The sequence below is a fragment of the Pipra filicauda genome, unplaced genomic scaffold (genome assembly GCF_003945595.2).
Source record: "Pipra filicauda isolate LSUMZ 115617 unplaced genomic scaffold, ASM394559v2 scaffold103_size3290846_pilon, whole genome shotgun sequence".
Taxonomy (NCBI): Eukaryota; Metazoa; Chordata; class Aves; order Passeriformes; family Pipridae; genus Pipra; species Pipra filicauda.
In genome coordinates, this window is record NW_024103474.1 from 2,413,766 (window position 1) to 2,432,948 (window position 19,183).

Here is a 19,183-nt window from a genome sequence, read left to right on the forward strand (position 1 = left end):
TTGCTGATCACCATTTACCTACACAACAGGTTCACATCATATTCTTATATTGATGGGTAACAAAAATAATGCTCCTTTGCTTTTCCCACCATGGATGTTCCTGGCGAGAGCTCTTTGATGTTTTCAGCCCTCAAAAAAATTAACCTACTCTGACAACCACTGAGATACCACAGGTGGAACCCCCTTTTTGAAGGCTCTTTCCACCTGTATTTGTCACAGGAGACCATAATTCACCCACAATCTGACTGATAAGGCCCATAAACATATCATCGTATCAAAACCCCTCAGAAGGCCTTTCTCATACCCCAGATTACAAATCTGTCACATCTTGAAAAGTGTAATTGTTTCCAAACATCTGGTGGGGGGAAAAAATAATAAAAAAATATTCTCAACTGTTTTCTTCCTCTCCTGAAATTGTGACCATGTTACTACTCCTACCTGTCACTTTGTCCCCACACTTCAACTCTTCTCTCAGCCAAAAACGAAGTTTCAAAGTAATACCAAGATGCTTAACAAGTCTTGCTCATCAATTTAAGCCAGGCACTGGATAAACTGAGGCCCACTTGTGTGTGATTCCAAACTTCACTGTATTAACTTTGAAATAGCAATGCACCCTTCAAGGTTTCATTCTGAACCTAAAGACAGCACTTGTCTGGAGGAAGTGAAGAAAACTCCATGCAGGTTCTGGGATGACACACAGGGCACACACAATTCCATCCTGGCTTCTCAGGTAAGCCCACACGGGCAGATGGAGAGTTCTCAAATCAAAAATAGGGAAATCTAATCATGTATTTGGCCTCTTATACATCTGCAAATAGAGAGCTATGAGTTTATCAGCTGTTTTAGCTTTTATATTGCTTGCAGCAGTTCCTGTAACAGTAATTTAATATAAAAGCCTCCCCATCAGTCTGGAGGGGCAAACAGGACTTTGAGAAACCACAAGAATTCCCAATTTTGTTCTTGTATTCTCTGTTCTTCTATATCTCCAATGCACCCATTTTTAAATGAACAGAGTCCTCCCCACTTGAGTCAGACCCCTGCACATTCACTTTCAGATATGTTAAAAGAAGATGTGAACTAGGACCCCCTTTTATGCCTTTTCTCAGCCATACTGCTAAAGCAAAGAATGAAGCTGCCCATCTTTTTCTTTTTTAGGTTTGGCTCAATTCACAGCAAACTGCAGCAGGAGAGCATCACCCATCTATCTGCCAAGCCCCACAATACCACATATTCACTTGTCGTGACTCCTCTTATCCTTAGGTGTTGTAATAGTTTCTTTGCTAGCAGAAGAAAAAAAAGTTTAAAAGTGCTGGGGTTTAACAGTTGTTAAATAAAATTCCACTTCTATTTGCAATGCTCAGCAAGAGTTTTCACGATGCTTATGAAATTCAGCACATTAAAACAACAGCAGCCTTGCACTGCAAAGTGCATTTGCTGGTCTGCCCACATGGCAAAACATCCCTCTCAAACCAAGCAAAAGCTTTCAACTTCAGCAACTCTTCTTCACTTCATCCAAGGACAGGTATTTCTGTCCCAGGGTCACATCCATTCTTCTGCTGCCAATGAGGTTGTCACAGTTAATGTAATCCAGAAGAAATCTATATTGTTGGTTACAAAAGTGTCTGAAACTCCTGCTCCAGCAGGTCAATCCCATCATCTCTTTAATGCTGGCATTAGCCTGGATGTGGGAGTGTGGTGAGACAGACAAAGGGTTTAATCCATTTTTTTTGTTTAGGTGAATTTCCAGTGAAAGCAGTCCCCCCTCTGCTTTAATACTCACTACACAAATTCCAGGGCTTGTGTAAGAAACACAGCAAGAGAGGGAAGGGAATCACAAGTCCCTATTTAAGCAGCAGTAATGATGCATTCGAGTGGTGTACAACCACACACAATTCCTCTTGGACTTCCTATCCATTATCCAAACAAGAATCGCAATTCAACACCAAAAAAGTGATTTTTTTTTTTCATTTGAGGATGATGCACAGCATTTTCTAAAAATGCAGCAAAACCACAACGCTCAAAATGCTAGCTTTTTTCAAAATTTAAGGAAAAGCTGAAAAATGGGCATTAGGTAAATTGAGAATTACAATGAAACCCTTACATTCCAACTTTATATTTAATATAAAGGCCTGATACTTCTGTCATATAAAAACTACTAATTCAAAATAACATTAACATGTCATATAAAAGTATAGCCCAGGTTTTCCTCAACTGAATGACTGCCTTTAAATATATTTTAATGGACTTCAGTATTATCACCTGGATATCATATGGGATATACCAAAGCTGTTCTGTGTAATCTATTCCGTAGCTCATAAACCAAAGTATGAATCCATTCTGTGTATATGATAAAATGTTTCTGTTTCTTTCTTCATTTGGATTGGGAAAAAAATGTGGAATATAAAGGTTTAAAGTTTCCTCAAGGAAAATCCTTACCTGTGGAGGAGTATAAGGCATTATATCCAAGTCACTGGCTAATGGGGCCTGAAGCTGAGGCATGGAAGGTGTTTCAGTCATATCACCTTCCTCTTCTCCCATCTCTTCCATGTCCTCATCACCTCCTTCCAACTCAGCAAATTTTGCTTCCAGCTGCTGAATCTTCTTTTCCAGTAGAGGAGATGGTTCCTTCTGAGGAACTATGGGTTTTCTGGAAGGTGGAAGAAGAAAACAAAAAAGCAGCTAAGAACAAACTCAGACTTCACAGGAAAAAGCAAATATTTTTGAGGAGAAAACCAACTTTTCTTCATTTATCATTGAACAAAATGGAAATAATGGTAACTTGAGACGTGCCTGTGCTTTCTTTCAGAACCCTGAGCAGAAATCACTCTGTGCCTATGGTGTTTTATTTCAGTCACTTGTTAGAATTTTATTTTTTCTATGAGTTAGAAGTGGATTTCAATGCAGCAAGTACTTAATTTCAACAACAGAAGGCAGTTGACATCACACCTTCCTCAGATTCTTCATTTTACTCAACTTAAAACTTAATATTTTTATTAATATGAATATTCACCAACTGGAAAGCTATTTGTTACCCATAATGAGAACTTAAGTATTTTAATAGCATCCAAGAGAATTTATGAATCCAATAATGTAATGACTTTTCCTGAAGTCAGGAGAAGAAAACATCCCGTGGTATTAAGACCATGAAAAGACTGATGTTACCTGGACTTCTTCCCAAGACTGTGATTAGTCAAAACTACTCTCCTACAACTGTAACTTCTATTTCTGTCCTGGGTCAGGCTGGGATGGGGTTAATTCTCTGCACAGCAGCCTGTAGGGGGCTTCGTTTTGCACTTGTGAGATGACAGTGTTGCTAACATATCACACTGTAATTACTGTTGAACAGTGTTGGCACATCAGGCCAACAAAAGGCCTTTGCCTTTTCCCCCTCTGCCCCTCAGCAGGCTGAGGGTGGGCAATAATCTGGGAGGGGACACAACTGGGAGCCAAACTGACCAAAAGGGATATTCCATATCATAGGATATTGTGCTCAGGCATTAAAGTTGTGGGGAAGGAAGAGGATGGGGGCACAATCAGGGCTATGGTGTTTGTCTTTCCAAGCAACCATTACAAATGCTGAGGCCCTGCTTTCCAGGAAACAGCTAAACATCTGCCTGCCAATGGAAAGCAGGGAATTAATTCCTTATTTTGCTGCTTTGTTCGTGCACGTAGCTTTGCTTCACTTATCAAACTGCCTTGAACTTGACCCAGGAGTTTTTCCTCCTTTGGCCCTTCAGATTCTCTCCCCCGTTCACTGCGGGGAAGCGAGCGAGTGGCTGGGGGGGAGCTGAGCTGCCAAGCAGAGTCAGTCCACCACAACCCAGAAGGGTGCCCAGGTGACCCCCTCACTCCCACCACATTTTTACCTAAAATAGTATATCTCATCATCTACAACTTTCGCAGAGAGTGAAAACCTCTTCAGCCCTTTGAATTTCTTCATCTGTTTGTCGCTCTCGTTGTAGCGGCTCTCGCAAAGAAAAACGTCGTTTTCGGAGATTTCTGTTGGTCTGCAGGAGAGGAAGTCTTTGAATGACAGAACGACACACTTTCCTGCAGAAATGAAAGAGCTGGGTAAGAAGGCAGCCACACTCGCAGACTTTCCGTAAAAAGGGTGGGAACTCCAGTTTTTTGCCTGTCTCGTAAGTCTGGAAGATTCCTGGTATTTGGCGCAACTACGGAAAATACACCAATCGACGTTTTAATCAAATAATGCCACTCGCAAGAAACCTCCAGCAACTTCATGCAGCTTTTGGATTTTTTTAAAGCTCTAGGAAACCCACAAAAATAGCAAACCCCAACGGTCTGTCAGTGTATTTATCCCAGCATCAGAACTCCAAAACAAAGTGCACGCCATCACCTTCTCCAACAAACCAAATTTCAACCTCCTGCTCCTCAACTTTCCAGGTAATATGTACTGGAATAATTACATTAATAAGCAAGAATAATGGAGTTTTCTGTTCTCTGGCTGCAGACAATGTTCACTTGGTTATCATACATGTAATTCCCTTATTGTGAGAAAGCTTTCTTAAAATGAACATTCTCACCAGAGGTTCCTAAGACAGGAGTGTGTATTAGAAACCCACTGAATAATCTCTTGTTCCTCTCTCCCTCAATATGAAAAAACCTACTTGGAATCAAGCCTATGCATAGCTATCAATCATTTCAGATTGCATAGGAAAGGGAGTGTCCATTGGATTTAAAGTTGCTAATAATTACCCAAAATGCAAGTCATTGGACAGGTCTCCTCCAAGTTACTCAAAAACACTTCCTTCTTGTAGAACATCTTGGTTGGTTCATGTTCAGTTTCCTCAGGATGTATGAAGATTGGACCAAAGAAATATGCAGCTCCATCTCGCACCCACATCTTTTCAATCCTGGAAAGAAACCAAAGCACTGACATAAATGAAAGGCCATTCCTCCCAAATGAGACAGAACTGGGTTGTTCAGGAAGACTGGCAGTGGAAAATGGCTACCAAACAGCCTATTCCACCTGTACAACAGGTTCTTATTAGGCAGCTAAACTTCCACCTCAGTCTATCAAGAGCTTACAACACTTCACTCCACTCACAAGATTTTTTTTTCCCCATCCCCTTTTACACCTTTTGCAACCAGCCTGTCTTTGGTTCAAGTTGTTTTTATAGCCACAAACTGCAAATAAGAAGCTGCACCCACCTTCCCACTCGGGGTCGCACCAGCCCGTGGGATTTTATGAAGACACAGTCCCCAACCTTAAGCCACATATCGTTGTAGCAGAGCTGCTCAAAGTAATGGCAACCAGGCTCTCCATTGGACATTTCTACTGGAACATCTTCTTTCTCCTGCAGAAGAACAAGCATTTAGGAACTTGCAGAAGGAGGAAAACCAAACGTTAATAAACAGGTGCCACGTGCTCATAAAAGGCTTTGCTCTGTCTTTATGTTAACAACAGTATGTAAACAGAGCTGTACATGCAGAAGCCTTCAAATTTAAAAATACAATTGCAAAGCCAAAGACACTTTCCATGTCTGTCACAACCCTTCCTGTTTCACAAAGCTCTAATTCTGCCAGAACAGTAATTTACAGGTCTTTTTTGTTCTAGTGCTTCAAAGTTGCCTGGCCAAGCCAGGCCCTGTCAGCTTTCTTTGATGGTTTAAAGTACAGTATAGTGCATAAGGGGCAAGAACTGAGTTTATAGCCAAGATAAAACACACAGAAATTTAATGACTCAACTCTCATATGGAATAATAAGAACACTCCATGTATTGCCTGCAAATTCATACCATTCGCCCCATTTAATTTCCTACTTTTTAGGAACAACTCACATTGTATCTCATTTGATCTTTCAGACTGGGATTTCAGAAAGCCAAAGAAATACAGGCTGTCTACCCAAGGCATGGAAGGAAAAGACCCTGTGAGATTTCATTCTCTCAGTAGAAGTATCTTTTCTCATGATGTGAATAAATACACACTGGGTGTCTACTTAAAGCTGACAATGTGTGTGCTGGGAATTGTGTACTCAGGTTCTGTTAGAGAACTCAATCTAAAGTGCATTTATTTTATGATTCTCTTATTTTTTTCATGGTTCTAAATTTATTTCAGATAAAATTAATTCAATTGAATTGATTTTAATACCTTTCCTTAAATTTATTTGTTTTATTACTCTAAGTACAATAAATAAACCATTTTATCCACTACGTTGGACAGAAATATTCTTAAGCATTTTGACAATACACTACCTAGTTATCAAGTACGAAGAGGTCACAGACAACAGAATATTATGTATTACTTACTGCTGCCTAGCTACTGACTATTTTACTGAGCTGCTACATAATAAAGCATTTTAGCACTGCCATGAACTAAAATTAGACTTTTAGTTCTACAGGTTCTTTATGCTTAAGACAAGCTTTACAGTAAAAGTGTAATTTTCTGAAGCAGTAAAAAAAACAGACCAAGCTCTTTACATGATCACAGGAAAGAGGCTGTCAAATCTAACAAATACGTAGAGTTCATTTTCTGCTTAGTCTATTTATATTTTGTTTGTATCTACTTACAAATGTGTATAACGTGAATTGTAACAGAAACATCATGTTTACTTACATTTGACTATGTTTGGATGCTGTGAAACCCAAATCATAATATTTTGTCATTCTTTATTTGGCAAATACAATGTCCCTCTTCATTATCTTACGTACCTTTTCGAGATGAATGATACTTTCTCCCACCTTACTGTCCTCCAGTGTTTCACTGTGTTTCTCCTCATCTACTTTGTCTGGATTAGCAAACACAGAAGCAACACGGACCACAGGCAGGGGCACATCTCGAGGGACAAATCTGACAGAGCTCACAGGCATAGTCCACAGTTTGATCTTTTTAAAAGACTTTGTCTTTGCAGAATAGCGGGACTCGCACACATAGACATCCTCATCTCTGAAGTTTTCAGGGCACAATTTAAAGTATTCCTGCACGTTGAAGAAAAAATATAGAAATATTTCAGCGATGGCCACGCCCCACAGACACACAGTGAACTCTCTCTCATGTTTCCTGGGGTTTTTTATGCTTCTATCAGCAGCCTTTCTGCTGAGTTCTTTTCTTCCCAGTTTGACATCCAAGTTTTATTAAAAATAACACGAAATTCCATCCTTAGAGAAGAAGCTAAATTCAGTACTGACTGGCATGTGAGAATAGTTGGAGTTTATTCATTTACCAAACTGGTGGCATGAACAAGTACAAGATCTGGAGCCTGAAACCACCTTTACGAGATTTCTGAGCTTTGGCTTGAAAAGAGGACAAGATCACCAAGCTGGGGGTGATCATAAACATATGGTTCTACAAACCAACCAGCTCAGGGAAACAACATCACCTGGCTAAACTACATATCTCATGAAGCAAAGGAAAAATACAAACAGCCTACAGGAGCAAATCCTATTTTATTTAAGTATTAACAGAATGTCTCTATGTCAAAGTGCCCATAGCCCTACAGCAAAACAGCAGAGAACATATTATTTGCTTAAATAAATTAGTCTGAACAGTCTCTCACCTTGACAAACATGACCACACATTTGCCTAAAATTTTGCTAACGGGAACTTTATTGTAATAGTCACTTTTAAAAACTTCTTTCTCCAAGAATTTTCTTGTTGCGAGATGGAACGTTTCATTTGGTCGGTAAAACCAACAGCCATAGAGCCACTTCTCTCCTTTAAAACAGACAACAACAAAAAAAGAGAAGGGAGATAGAAAGAAAAAAAAAATGTAAAATGACATTCTCTAGTGCATGAGCAAGAAAGAACAATCATAGCTTGATCAATTAATCAAATAGCCATGAAGTCACTTATATTGAGAGCTCTCTGCTTTGAAACAGGACAGTATTTATTAAACTTTTCAGGAAAGGAAAGCCTGTTGCTTGAAAAGCCTGCCAATTGTTTTCAACCCAGTAAAATCTGACTCAGAAAAATAAAGGAGGAATTGGTTCTTATTTATAAATCTTGACTTTCAGGCCTTCAAATGGCTTCAAAGTCTACACAACAATCACCTGATTATTTGGGATGGACAAAAAGTCCATCCCACTCAGAATACTATCTCTGGGATGCTTACAATTTGAGGGTAGGCAGAAATGAACACCGAAAAAAGCATGTACTGATCCAAGAACTTTCTATTTGTAATATCCTTCGGAAAAAAAGCAACTCAGAAACAAAAATACTCACACACCGTGTGAGTGCACACATAGTCCTGCAAATAAAATAAATAACATCTACACGGGGGGGGGAAAAAAAAAATCAAATGGGAAGCTTAAAATAGTACTCAGAAGTTTCACAACGGTGTTTTCCCCCAGCAAAGACACCCTTACCAGCTGAATCCTCCCAGAGCCGCTCGATGCAGACGATGTGGGGTTGCAGGTTGGCCTCTGCAGGCTCCACATACACATAATCCCCCACGTGGTACATGCTGTTCTTGAAGCTGCAGTCCTGGCTGTAGGTCCTATGCAAACTTGACAGCCCAGCTGAGCCAGAGGAATCTTCACTCTTTTCAGCTTCTTGTTTCAAGAAGGGAAGAACAGATGTTAGTACTGCCACGTTTCCACATTAGCCAGGATTGCCCATGTGGAGGCCCTCACCCTGAGGTTGGAGCAGCCAGAGGTTATTGCTGCTGACATCAGTGTTATGTGGGAAGGTGAACCACGTTAGAAGGATAATTCAAGGACAAAGAGCTAACAGCTCTGCTGCCATCTGTGGAGAGGGGCAACAGGAGAGCTTCACTCATTCCCTTAGATATGCTCCACAGGAACAGTCAGGAACTGTGGAATACAAAGGACCTTTGCAGTAGGTTTCTTGCCCTACAAAATAGTGCCAAGCCCATTCATCTTCACCCTCACAGCAGCCAAGTAAATACACAAAAGGCTTGCTTAAATATCACTTCTTTAGCAGTGTTAAAAGCATGATCATAGACAGCACCATCAGCACAGCAAGAAACCAGTATTTATCAAAAAGGAAACAACAAAAAGGTCAGCTGGAACCGTCAGTGCTAAGTTGATTGTCAGCAGAAACCTAAGTAAAACCTATTGTATTCTACTATCCTTGAAATAAGAATACAGGCACCCCAATGCATTCTGATTAAAGAGTTTACATGGGGTTAGTATCTACCTACATCTCTTTTTTTTGGCTCATAAGAATCAGAATAAAGCTCTTATCCTTGGTGGACAATCAGACTATTGAGGTCCCTTCAGCAGGCAAAGCTGCAGCAACAGCAGAGCTCACACCATAGGCATAGATGTATTTTTCAATTAATATATTAAAATTAATGAAAAGGAAGTAGCTACCTCTCTTCTCCTCCTCCCTTTTGAGCTTATCCTCCTCTATTTCTTTGGGGAGCTTTTCCTTCTTTTCCTTTTCTACATCGTTGTGAAGATGCTTGGTAGTATAGCTGAGAGCAGGTGACAGAAGAATCTCTCCATTCTTACACAGTTCATCTCGAATTTTAATAAAGAACTGCTGAAGTTCAACTGCATCCTCATAAATCTCCGAATCAGTCCTGTACAAAAACATGTAAAACAGGGCAAAATCAGCTTGTCCAGAGTCAAACAGGATCCTAAACACTCCCATCAATTGCCACATTTAGTGATCAATCTAAAGCTTCACTCTACCAACAGGTTTCTGTGTTTACTCATAATAAGCAGCAGCAGAGGCTGACAAGTCAAGCATCACCTGCTACTCTGCTGTCAGTTTTTACTATAGTTGACCCAAAACAATATTTTTGTAAACACCAGCCCTGAAATGCCAGGAAAATCAAATCTTGCAACCAAGATTACTTGTCACTGGACCTCAACAATCTGTTAACTTCTGAAAAATTGAGTAATAACAGTATCATTAACAAAACTGACTTATTTTAATTATCCATACTCCACTAGTAGATGCCTTGATGTAATTTTAGTCAAGATCTCACCTGTACACCCCCAAATATGCTACCAAATTCCAGTAAAACCCTGCAAAAAGTTGCAAGTGTTCACAGTTTTTGCATTTTACCATAGCTCATCTAAGTGTGATTGCTCCAAAAGACTAGTCAAGCAGTCAGTGAACAGCTCCTCTTTCTCATTTTTTCAATCTCAAAGTTAACAGGAATCCAGTTTTCATGAGGTGTTCCTTCAGAAGACTAGTGACAAAATTATCTCATGGCAGAAACCTTTTTCCTTGTTTTTAAATGAAAGCAAACGTTCCACTGAAGACCTGATAGAACTTTTGAGATTTAGTTTTCCAAACACCCATATCAAAGAAAGTGAACACTTTGAAAAAACTTCAGCCTTTGTCTAACATTAACATGCAAAACTCATGTGATAAAGGATACCCAAAAAATAAGGGTTTGCTCACCTATTCATTCTCCTTGCCCTCTCCAGTACCTCAAACATATTCTCCTGGAACAAATCCAATCTCCTATAGCGATTATTTTCAACATTTTTTCGGATAATATCAAAAGTCAGAGGAGGTTTATTTGGGAAGTTGGGATCAACAGCAGGAATCTCAGCTAAGGAGTCGCTGTAGCATCTGCCCTCATCATCCTGGTGGCTCATAACAGACACAAAAAGGTTGTGGATGAGTTCTTGAATTAGCAAAGTGACATTGGGCACGTGAGAATCCTCATCTCCTTCTATTTCCCTCCGAGTTTCAAGCAAAACTTTGTGCAGGACCAGGGCATCTTTATAAATCAAAGACTCCGGCTCGTTGTACGTGCAGGCGTTGTTGAACATCATTACAAAGTCCTCTACCATGGAGTCGATATCCTGGTACTTATTTGCCATCATGTGGCTCCTGATCTTTTCCATGTCCACGGGCTTTTTGATGGTCACATAATAGTCTGGGAGCTCGGAGCGGGACGGCAGCCTCAGGAAGATGGCGCTGAGCCGCCGGCCGCGCTTGTCCGTGTAGTTCTTCACGGCCTCGTACACCTCGTTCAGCTTCTGCTGCATGGGAGTCATGTATTTCGATTTTTTGGGAGAAATGCCACTTTTTCTACCTGACAAATAGAAACAAAAAAATAAAAAATAAAATTACAGAACCGAGAACTTGGACACTTCTTTGTGCATCTTCTTTCCGCTGGAGAATCGCTTCTTGAAGAACCACTTCATGGTATGAGCAACTGTATTAATAGTTTTTTTTAAATGTTATTTTGCTCAAACACAGAATCATATGTCACCCATACCATATGTGGTCTACCTGGCAAAGGTCTCTTCAGACAGAAGCACGGAAAACATCTTTTCCTACCTAATGTCATTAACAAACACCTCCAAACTCAAGTTTGGTCTTACCAACCCTACATGAATTTCTCTCTACAGATGTTAAAAATCCAGTCATCACAGGGGTTTTGCTATCACTAAAATTAGGTATTCTAAATATTGTCAGATTCCTTCATGGCATGTTTATGCCAAATCAGAGAGGATTATTGCAGGTAAAACGTAAAACAAGGCCTCCCAAGGGATTACCAATCAGATTATCTTTTTGATTAATTCAGGATCTCTTACTGCACTGCACAGACTCTGCCTGTGAGTTCTCTATACTTGTACCTTACTTTAGAGCTGCACATTTAAATTTTAAGAGGACTGTGTGCAGTTACTTTATTTACCTTCTGTGCAATTCTACCCTTCTCAGTTTGCTAAATTCTGAACACATATTAAAGGAACCTAAGATCTGAGCAGTAGCAAATCTCATTATTAAGGGCAACAGCTCTAGGAACAGACAAGGGAAATTTCAATTCCGTGTTTTTCATGGCTTTCAATAATTTTCCAAATAAAGCTCACCTTTTTTTATCATTCTGTGGAAATCCCAGACATTTAACCAGGGAAATTAAAAGATTTCCTCACCTTGAGAAGCACCTTACTTGTGAGCCATCCCTGCAGCACACATTCTGTGTGCTGATGAAGTGTGACTGAGCACATAATGCACCACCTAACATTTGGATAACACCACGTGACTAAATCCCACTCTTTTCAACCATTCCTCAGCAAACACTACATGCAATAACTTAATTCTATTTTATATGCATGTAAACATACCATTGCTGTCATAATTTTGAAAATAAAACTTTGCATGTGCAGCACATGTTTATTCTAAAAGGAAGATCTGTTCATCTGTATTGTTTTTTAAGTGTTGAAATGAGACAAAGGAGTGCACAAGGTTTTCTTACTTAGCTTTAGTTTAGGGGATGCCACATCATCGTCTTCAGCCAAGGGTCCCAGCTCTTTCCTTTTTTCTTTAAGGATCTTTTCCAGCATATGGGCATCATTGTACACCTATTAATCAGTAAAGTAATCAAAAACCAACCAAAACAAGGTGTACTGTGTTTAGATTAGTTTAGAACTAGCCCCCAAGAAACATTTAAATGTTAATCTGGAAAAGCTGAAAGCAAAACTGAGTGTTTAATTCAAAGTGTACTTTCGAGAAATAAGCCCTTCTTTTTAACTGACTTACATAGGTAGGCAGAACTGATGAACACCATCCAAATCAGGGAGCTAAAATTCTTGAATAAATTATCCAATTAAGTTGCATTTCTACTCCAAAGACTACAAAATGGCAGGGTGCAGTTGTCCTACAAACTTCCTCATCAAACCCAAGAGCAATCACAGACCTCTCGAACTAATGTGATTCCATCAAGACACAAAGGACCAGAACAATCGTCCTGGGTCTTCAAATCCAATTCCAGTGAATGCAACCTCATCATGAAGTCCTGTACAGTAGCAGCTCATGTTCCTCATCAGAAACAGCGGCAGGTTTCCCTTAGGTTCCCTACCACCACCCTGTCCCACAACACCATGCTTGCTGCCTGAGAAACATCACAATACAGACACAGCCTGCAATATATTTGCAAATGAAAAAGACATTCCTTTCAGACCCATTTTGCAGGGGTAAACAAGTCAGGTCTTCTAGTCTGACCTCCTGCACCCTCCACACCCATGAAAACAAAGCCGGCTTCTTTCTAAGACATCCCTTCCCAGAAGTGCCGAGAGCTTCTATTTTAGTTCAGTAATCGATTCCAACACATAATGTGAGTAACAGCCAAAGCTAAACCCTCCTAATGTAACTTCTACGTCTGCAAAGGAGCAGAGAGGTGTGACAGCTGAACCCAGGCAGTACCTGGGAGCCTTCCTCGTTGTAATGCCTCGCGTTCCGGAACATGAGCTTCATGTCCTCAATCATGGCCTCCTCCGCCGCGTACTTGTCGTTGCGGATGTTGTGCTCTATCATCTTCAGGTCCATTGGCTCCAAGATAATTTTGTAATAGTCTGGATAGTCCTTTTTGGATGGTTTGACCATGAACAGGTCACAGAGCCGCCTGCCTGTGCCCGGCTCTCGAGCTTCCAGAACCGCGTTGTACAAGATCTTCATCCGCTGCTTTCGTATGTTCTTTTTACTGTGAGGTCAAGGAGAAGAACAAGAGGGAAAGGAATAAATGTCAGGGGCTCTTTTCCCCACTTCCAGCACTAATATCAAAATGACATTATCCTCTACCATGATGACAACCAGAACGACCTAAACACACAGAAGTTCAACATTAAAACAGTGCACTGTCACTTGCAAACAGTGACAGCATCACAACCAGCAGGCTCTACAGGAACAGGAAACTACTTTCAGTTATGATTCTTCTCTCATTGACCTTAAGTGTTCTACAGAATAAAACAAATCACTTGTTTTCAGAAGTGCAAAGGCCAAAAAAGGGGCTTTAAGCACCTTCCAGCTCCAGAGAAAACAGACCAGTCAGGAGCAGGCATCTGAATCCAAGACCTCAAGATCCAGAGCAAACAGGGAAAAAACCTCCAGCAGTATCTTCATGACTACCTCTGCTGAATACAGAATATCAAAGACTTGAGCTATTTTTCTCAGAGTAATTCTGTACCTTCTTTAGTACCAGATAAAAGAAAAAAAGGACATCAAGAATGTAGTAGAAAGAATTACTTAAATATCTGTCAACCCCAGACAAATGAAGTTAGAAGTCAATAAAGCTCACCAAAATTCAAAATATATCTTCTACAGGTTAAAGACTTTTTTCCTGCATTACTGTTACTGCTGTAAAATATTGCTTAGCTGTTCACACCAGCAGATAAGCAATGCCAGAACACAGACATGCTGCCAAATTCCCCATTTTAACACGTTTCCAAGTTTTAACATTCAGTTCCACGGAAGTAGGTAAAGCAAAACCCAAGCAGGAACACGAAAAGGCCTGGCAATAACTCAAGATTCAGGTCATGCATCTGATACATAAAAGGGGACATTCAAACCACTTTCTTCTGTGTAACTGTTATTTTCCCAATGGGATGAATTTTGCAAGGGTTATTAGTTTCCTTTTTCAGCAACATTTTGGAATTCCCCTCAGTGCTTCACTTCTGACATCAGCAGCATTTACAATCTTCTTTTCCTTCCTACCATTCAGCAAGTGAAATGGATAACAAGTATTGAACTGACAACACCAAAAGCACTTTCAGGTTCTCTTCTGACATTATTTTGATTTCCCTTTACCTACAAACACAACTTTTTTCTCTTTTACTTCACACATGACAAGGCCTGACAGATTTTTTTCTTTTAAGCATTTCAGTACTGTCTCACACAAGGTGATCAAAAGCAACGCAGAGTTAAAAGGACACCAGTGGCAATGTGACTTGCTTGATTAGGTAAGTACTTCTCTTTGAGCCCAAAGATCACAAAACCAGCAATTTTTCCAATTTGTTCCTTCCTGATTACTTGGTACTGTGGTCTGTCTTACCTTTCCACTACATTTCTTCTTCCCAGCATCCCTAGACTCTACCACCTCCTAAATCATATTTTCTCTCTGCAGACTTTTCATGAGTGTACATTGCTGCACTGATTTGATTGTTCCTCAGTGACTCTTTGCTGATGCTCTGTTTCATTCCCTTCCTCCCCCCACAACTGCTGTTACTTTGACAAAACAAAGAAATAAATATACAGGAAGCTGAAGGTCATAAGCAACACCAAAGAAAGATGCTGAATTCCAGCTTTACACTGGCTGTTGCTACTATTGCAAAAATATTATCAGAAGGTGGAACTTATTTCAAATGACACCATGAGGTAGACTAGAGAAACTACTCCTTGTTGGAGTGAAATGCATCATTAATATTAACTGTGTAACAGCTCCCACTGTAAAGAATACTTTCCATAAACCATCAAGGGTCTATTTTAAATCACTGTGAATTGTGAATTTGATTTGTGTTACAGGATCCAGAATAAACCATCTATTATACTCAGTTTATCTATTTGTCAAATACCTTCTTTGGTAAGAAGGGTAAGGAACTGAAGAGTGCAAATCCACAAGGGGGAGAGAAGCAGCCCTCTGACATTAATGATGAAAACTCCCCAAGGAGAGGTCAGGTAATGAAAAATGAAAATGTTTATGCCAGGAGACTTCACCAAATAAAAATATTTGCAGAGCAATACTTTAAACTAAAAAAAAAATGTATTCAACTATAGTTTTAACTTTAATTATATTCTAAAATTGCCACCTAAACCACATAAATAGCCACACAGTGGAGAAGCAGGAGAATAGAAGCAGGAAGTGCTAACAGGAGTATCTGAAGTAACAGGAATATCTGAAGATATTCCACTCACCAGGCTAAAAAAAAAACTACCAAAAGCCCAAATAAAAATCATGAAATCCACTGACAAATTTACCTAATTCAGTGTAACTACAGCATCCATGGCACTTACTGAAGTGATGTTGACAACCATCAACTAATAGGTCAAAATAGGAAAACAGAGTCAGAGTTTTGAATTGATTAGAGCCAACACTTAATGAAGTTAAGTTTCGGAACAACAAATTCTTACACAAATGCTAAAAACCATGGCTCAGTATTCTCTTTAGCAAATAAAAGATGCAGTGATGTCATGGCCTGCAGGAACTAAAGGAGCACATACCTTTTCCTTTTTGAGCTTCCAGTATCAGATGTAGCAGAAGAAATCATACTGTCCCCATCCTCAATGTCATCTCTCCGAGCAAGCTCCTTCTTCTTTGCCTGAAAAAACCCCAAATCCCTGAAGCCAAACTCATGCTGTACACCTCCAGAACAGTGTTAAACATCTGAACAGAGCAGATGCACAAAGACAGATGCAACTACAGGTTTTGAGACTAAACCAGCATCAAAATATTTCCAGTGATTTATTTAATACAAGTTGGCTGACATAAAATAGCAGTGTAGTTCTTTCTAACTGTCAGGACAACTTTTGAGGAATCAATTTGAAAACAGTGCCATTTCAGACTGCAGCACTCAGCTGGAACACTTTATGAAATCTAAAGTGCTTTAGCATCAAATGCAAACACTAAAAAAAAACCTACATGATCAATTTTCTCTCAGCTTAATCGAGTTAAGAGTCATAGTAAGGAATAAAGTGACCAGCAGAAATCACAGAAGGCAGGAGGTGGGCTGAAGAAAAAAATCACTTTATGATGCTCTTCATGCCCATACTTCCCCCTAAGCAAGAAAATACTGCTGCAAGCACAGGTCTACTTAAAAATTAGTTTGGAAAAACATTCATTAGACAAATAAATTTACATGTGAAGTTATATCCTTTTGACTGTTCTACTCCACATACCTGCATAACCTGCTGCATTTTCAGTACTCTTTTATAGATGGCAGAATTGGGAACATTGTAGCGCTTGGCATTTTCAAACATCAAATTCAGATCAGCCTCCAGCTGATCTAAAGTTTCATATTCATGGTTCTTCAGCTTGGTTCTGCAAAAGAGAAATACCAATCAGGTACTTCACAGGTTACACGGTGCAAAACAGTTCTTTAACATCTTCATTTTCACAACAAATCAATACCCAAAGAGCTCTAATTACAGGAACGTGCTTTTTCTGATGCACCAGTAACATCTTCCAATTGCAACTATATTAGGGAAACATATCTCCTCCTGAAGGATGTTTTCAATGATTTTGAAAGTTGTGGAGACTGAAGAAATCTTGTTTTCATACTCAAATGAGATGTTACAGATGAGGCAGAAGCACAACCTGCTGAGACCACTCCAGTACCCTCAGCCCTGACCTGAGGGCCTGGGTACGATGCCAGGTCAGCTCTGCACAGACACAAACACTACATCAATCCCATTCACACTCAGGGAGACCCAAAAGTGCCCAGCACCTCTCATGTTACCCCCTCCAATTCTTCCCTTCTCTTAAAAAACCTGGTTGTTTGTTGACTGGTGCTATATGCAAAGTGCACATCATATGAAAACAGAAGAGGACTAACAACAACAAAAAAGTCATTTTTCATATGCTAAACACATGAATCAGTGCACTGTTTGCCAAAATCTTAATATGTTTTCTTGTATTTCCCTGCACAAGTGCTGAAAGTTCTTTTTTTAAACCTTCCAACACTTCACTGCATGCAGCAGAAAATATTAATCTACAACAACACGAACCTCAAAGCCCACTCATCCTCCTCCACACCTCCCTCTTCACCTGCCTGCCTGGCACATCCACCAGCTACACATCTTTAAACTCAATCTGGTTTCTACAGCCCCTGTCTGATGGTGAACCTGCTTGATGGTTCACTACCACAACATAAATTTAATATAAAACCTTTTATATTTTATATCCCAAGCTCGTGTCTATCACCATTTGTTTACCCAAACAAGGTGCAGGTCACCTGACTGTAAGCAACCAACTCACAGCCACAGTTGTGTTCATCAAAGGCTCGACAACAAAAGTAAAGATCCAGACTTACACCATATGGTTTGGAAGGACTGACAGCTTCCAACCACAGATGTGAAGGATGAAAAATGCACAGAACAGGATTGCTTTTGTGCCTGTCTGCAAAAATGTCCTCCCTTACCATCCTCTTCACTGTACTTGCTGTCAGCAAACAACAGGATGATTAATTAAGAAGGTTATTCACAGAAGTGCTCTGAACAGATTTAATTACACTCCAACTCAGCAGAACTCAACTACTGTGACTTTTCTGGAATTAGAGTATGAAATGCAGCTTCACAATAAATTTTTAACAACCCATCTGACCAATCTTGGAAGGAAAGGATCTTATAAACATCAGTTTAGTTAGCAAAGTGAGGTTAAAATTAACCAAATCCACAGCTCTACAGAAAGTCACTGCCAACACAATACAAATTAAGTTTATATAGTAGAAACTATGAGAAATTTCTGTCAAATGATTGACAGTGATACAACTGTACCACGAAAGCATGACTAAAACTTGGGAGAATAACCTTTTAAACAAAATTACATTTGTGAAATGGGAAGAAAAACAGTTTAAAAAGTAGGCTACAGTTTCATAAGGCCACTAAGCCCAGAACAACACTGGCATAACATTTCATTTGGTCAAAATTAGAACTGTAATTAAAAAAAAAATGCAGTAGCTGGCACTCATCTCTCTAAAAGGTCTGTTGGAAACTCATCAGCCCTTCCAGGTGGAATATCTGAAAGAACTGATGATGAGAGAGATGCTCTCTCCACATAATCAAAAGATCCACCTTGTTAGATACACACTATGCCTAAAAATTTCCTACTGAAACAATTCAAACCATGGCTAAAATCAGTTATGTAACTTATTTTGCTTTTCTTCAGAAATTGTGAAGTGCTAGTCCTGCCTCTTCAGAGAGAAAAAAATCCACTAACAAAGAATGTGTGGGATGAAAAAAGGCATTTGACAAATGTCCTACTGATGATGACAGTCTTATAAATACATTGGGAACACTGTTTACTTGAACCTGTGATTTTGTAAAGGCCTTTTGTACAATATGCACTGAAAGTACTTGTTAAGGTAGGAAAACTGGATATGCAAACAGAAGATTTATAATTATACAATATTCAACAAACATTAAGTGACAAAAGGAATGAAAGAACTGCAAAATCTCAGATACAGTGAAAATTTACAATGTATTCTAAATATTAGAGACATCATTTTCTCATTAGAGAACATTTTTCTGATTGGCTCATTCATAAATTAAGCAAACAGAAACACTGAAGTTCTCTATAAACCCTTCAGATTTTAACCCAGGCAGCAGCTCCATTACTTCAAGGTAAGTTCCACTCCTTTTTTTGCCATATTACTAAAGCTGGTTAAATTAAATGGCAAAATATACTTAACCAGGTGATGACATTTACTATAAGCTCCACTCAAATAATTAATAACTAATCCAAAAGCAACAAGGGACCCCCCAAATCTCACATTTTTGGGAGAACCTCAACACATCCCAGTGC

At 39.5% G+C, this 19,183-nt stretch overlaps 1 protein-coding gene across 16 annotated transcripts in view; it reads right to left on the minus strand.

Moving 5' to 3' along the window:
- Positions 1-19,183, minus strand: part of PBRM1 (polybromo 1) — a 58,281-nt gene that overhangs the window by 15,905 nt on the left and 23,193 nt on the right. For all 16 annotated transcript variants that reach the window (XM_027727154.2, XM_039379052.1, XM_027727172.2 and 13 more), the window contains 13 exons: positions 16,561-16,702; positions 15,886-15,983; positions 13,096-13,372; positions 12,149-12,254; positions 10,339-10,981; positions 9,294-9,505; positions 8,325-8,510; positions 7,517-7,674; positions 6,672-6,938; positions 5,173-5,318; positions 4,717-4,874; positions 3,867-4,050; positions 2,437-2,647 (listed from right to left, as the gene is read on the minus strand). In XM_027727154.2, the coding sequence (XP_027582955.1) occupies positions 2,437-2,647; positions 3,867-4,050; positions 4,717-4,874; positions 5,173-5,318; positions 6,672-6,938; positions 7,517-7,674; positions 8,325-8,510; positions 9,294-9,505; positions 10,339-10,981; positions 12,149-12,254; positions 13,096-13,372; positions 15,886-15,983; positions 16,561-16,702 (2,788 nt within the window). The remainder of the gene's footprint in view (positions 1-2,436; positions 2,648-3,866; positions 4,051-4,716; positions 4,875-5,172; positions 5,319-6,671; positions 6,939-7,516; positions 7,675-8,324; positions 8,511-9,293; positions 9,506-10,338; positions 10,982-12,148; positions 12,255-13,095; positions 13,373-15,885; positions 15,984-16,560; positions 16,703-19,183) is intronic.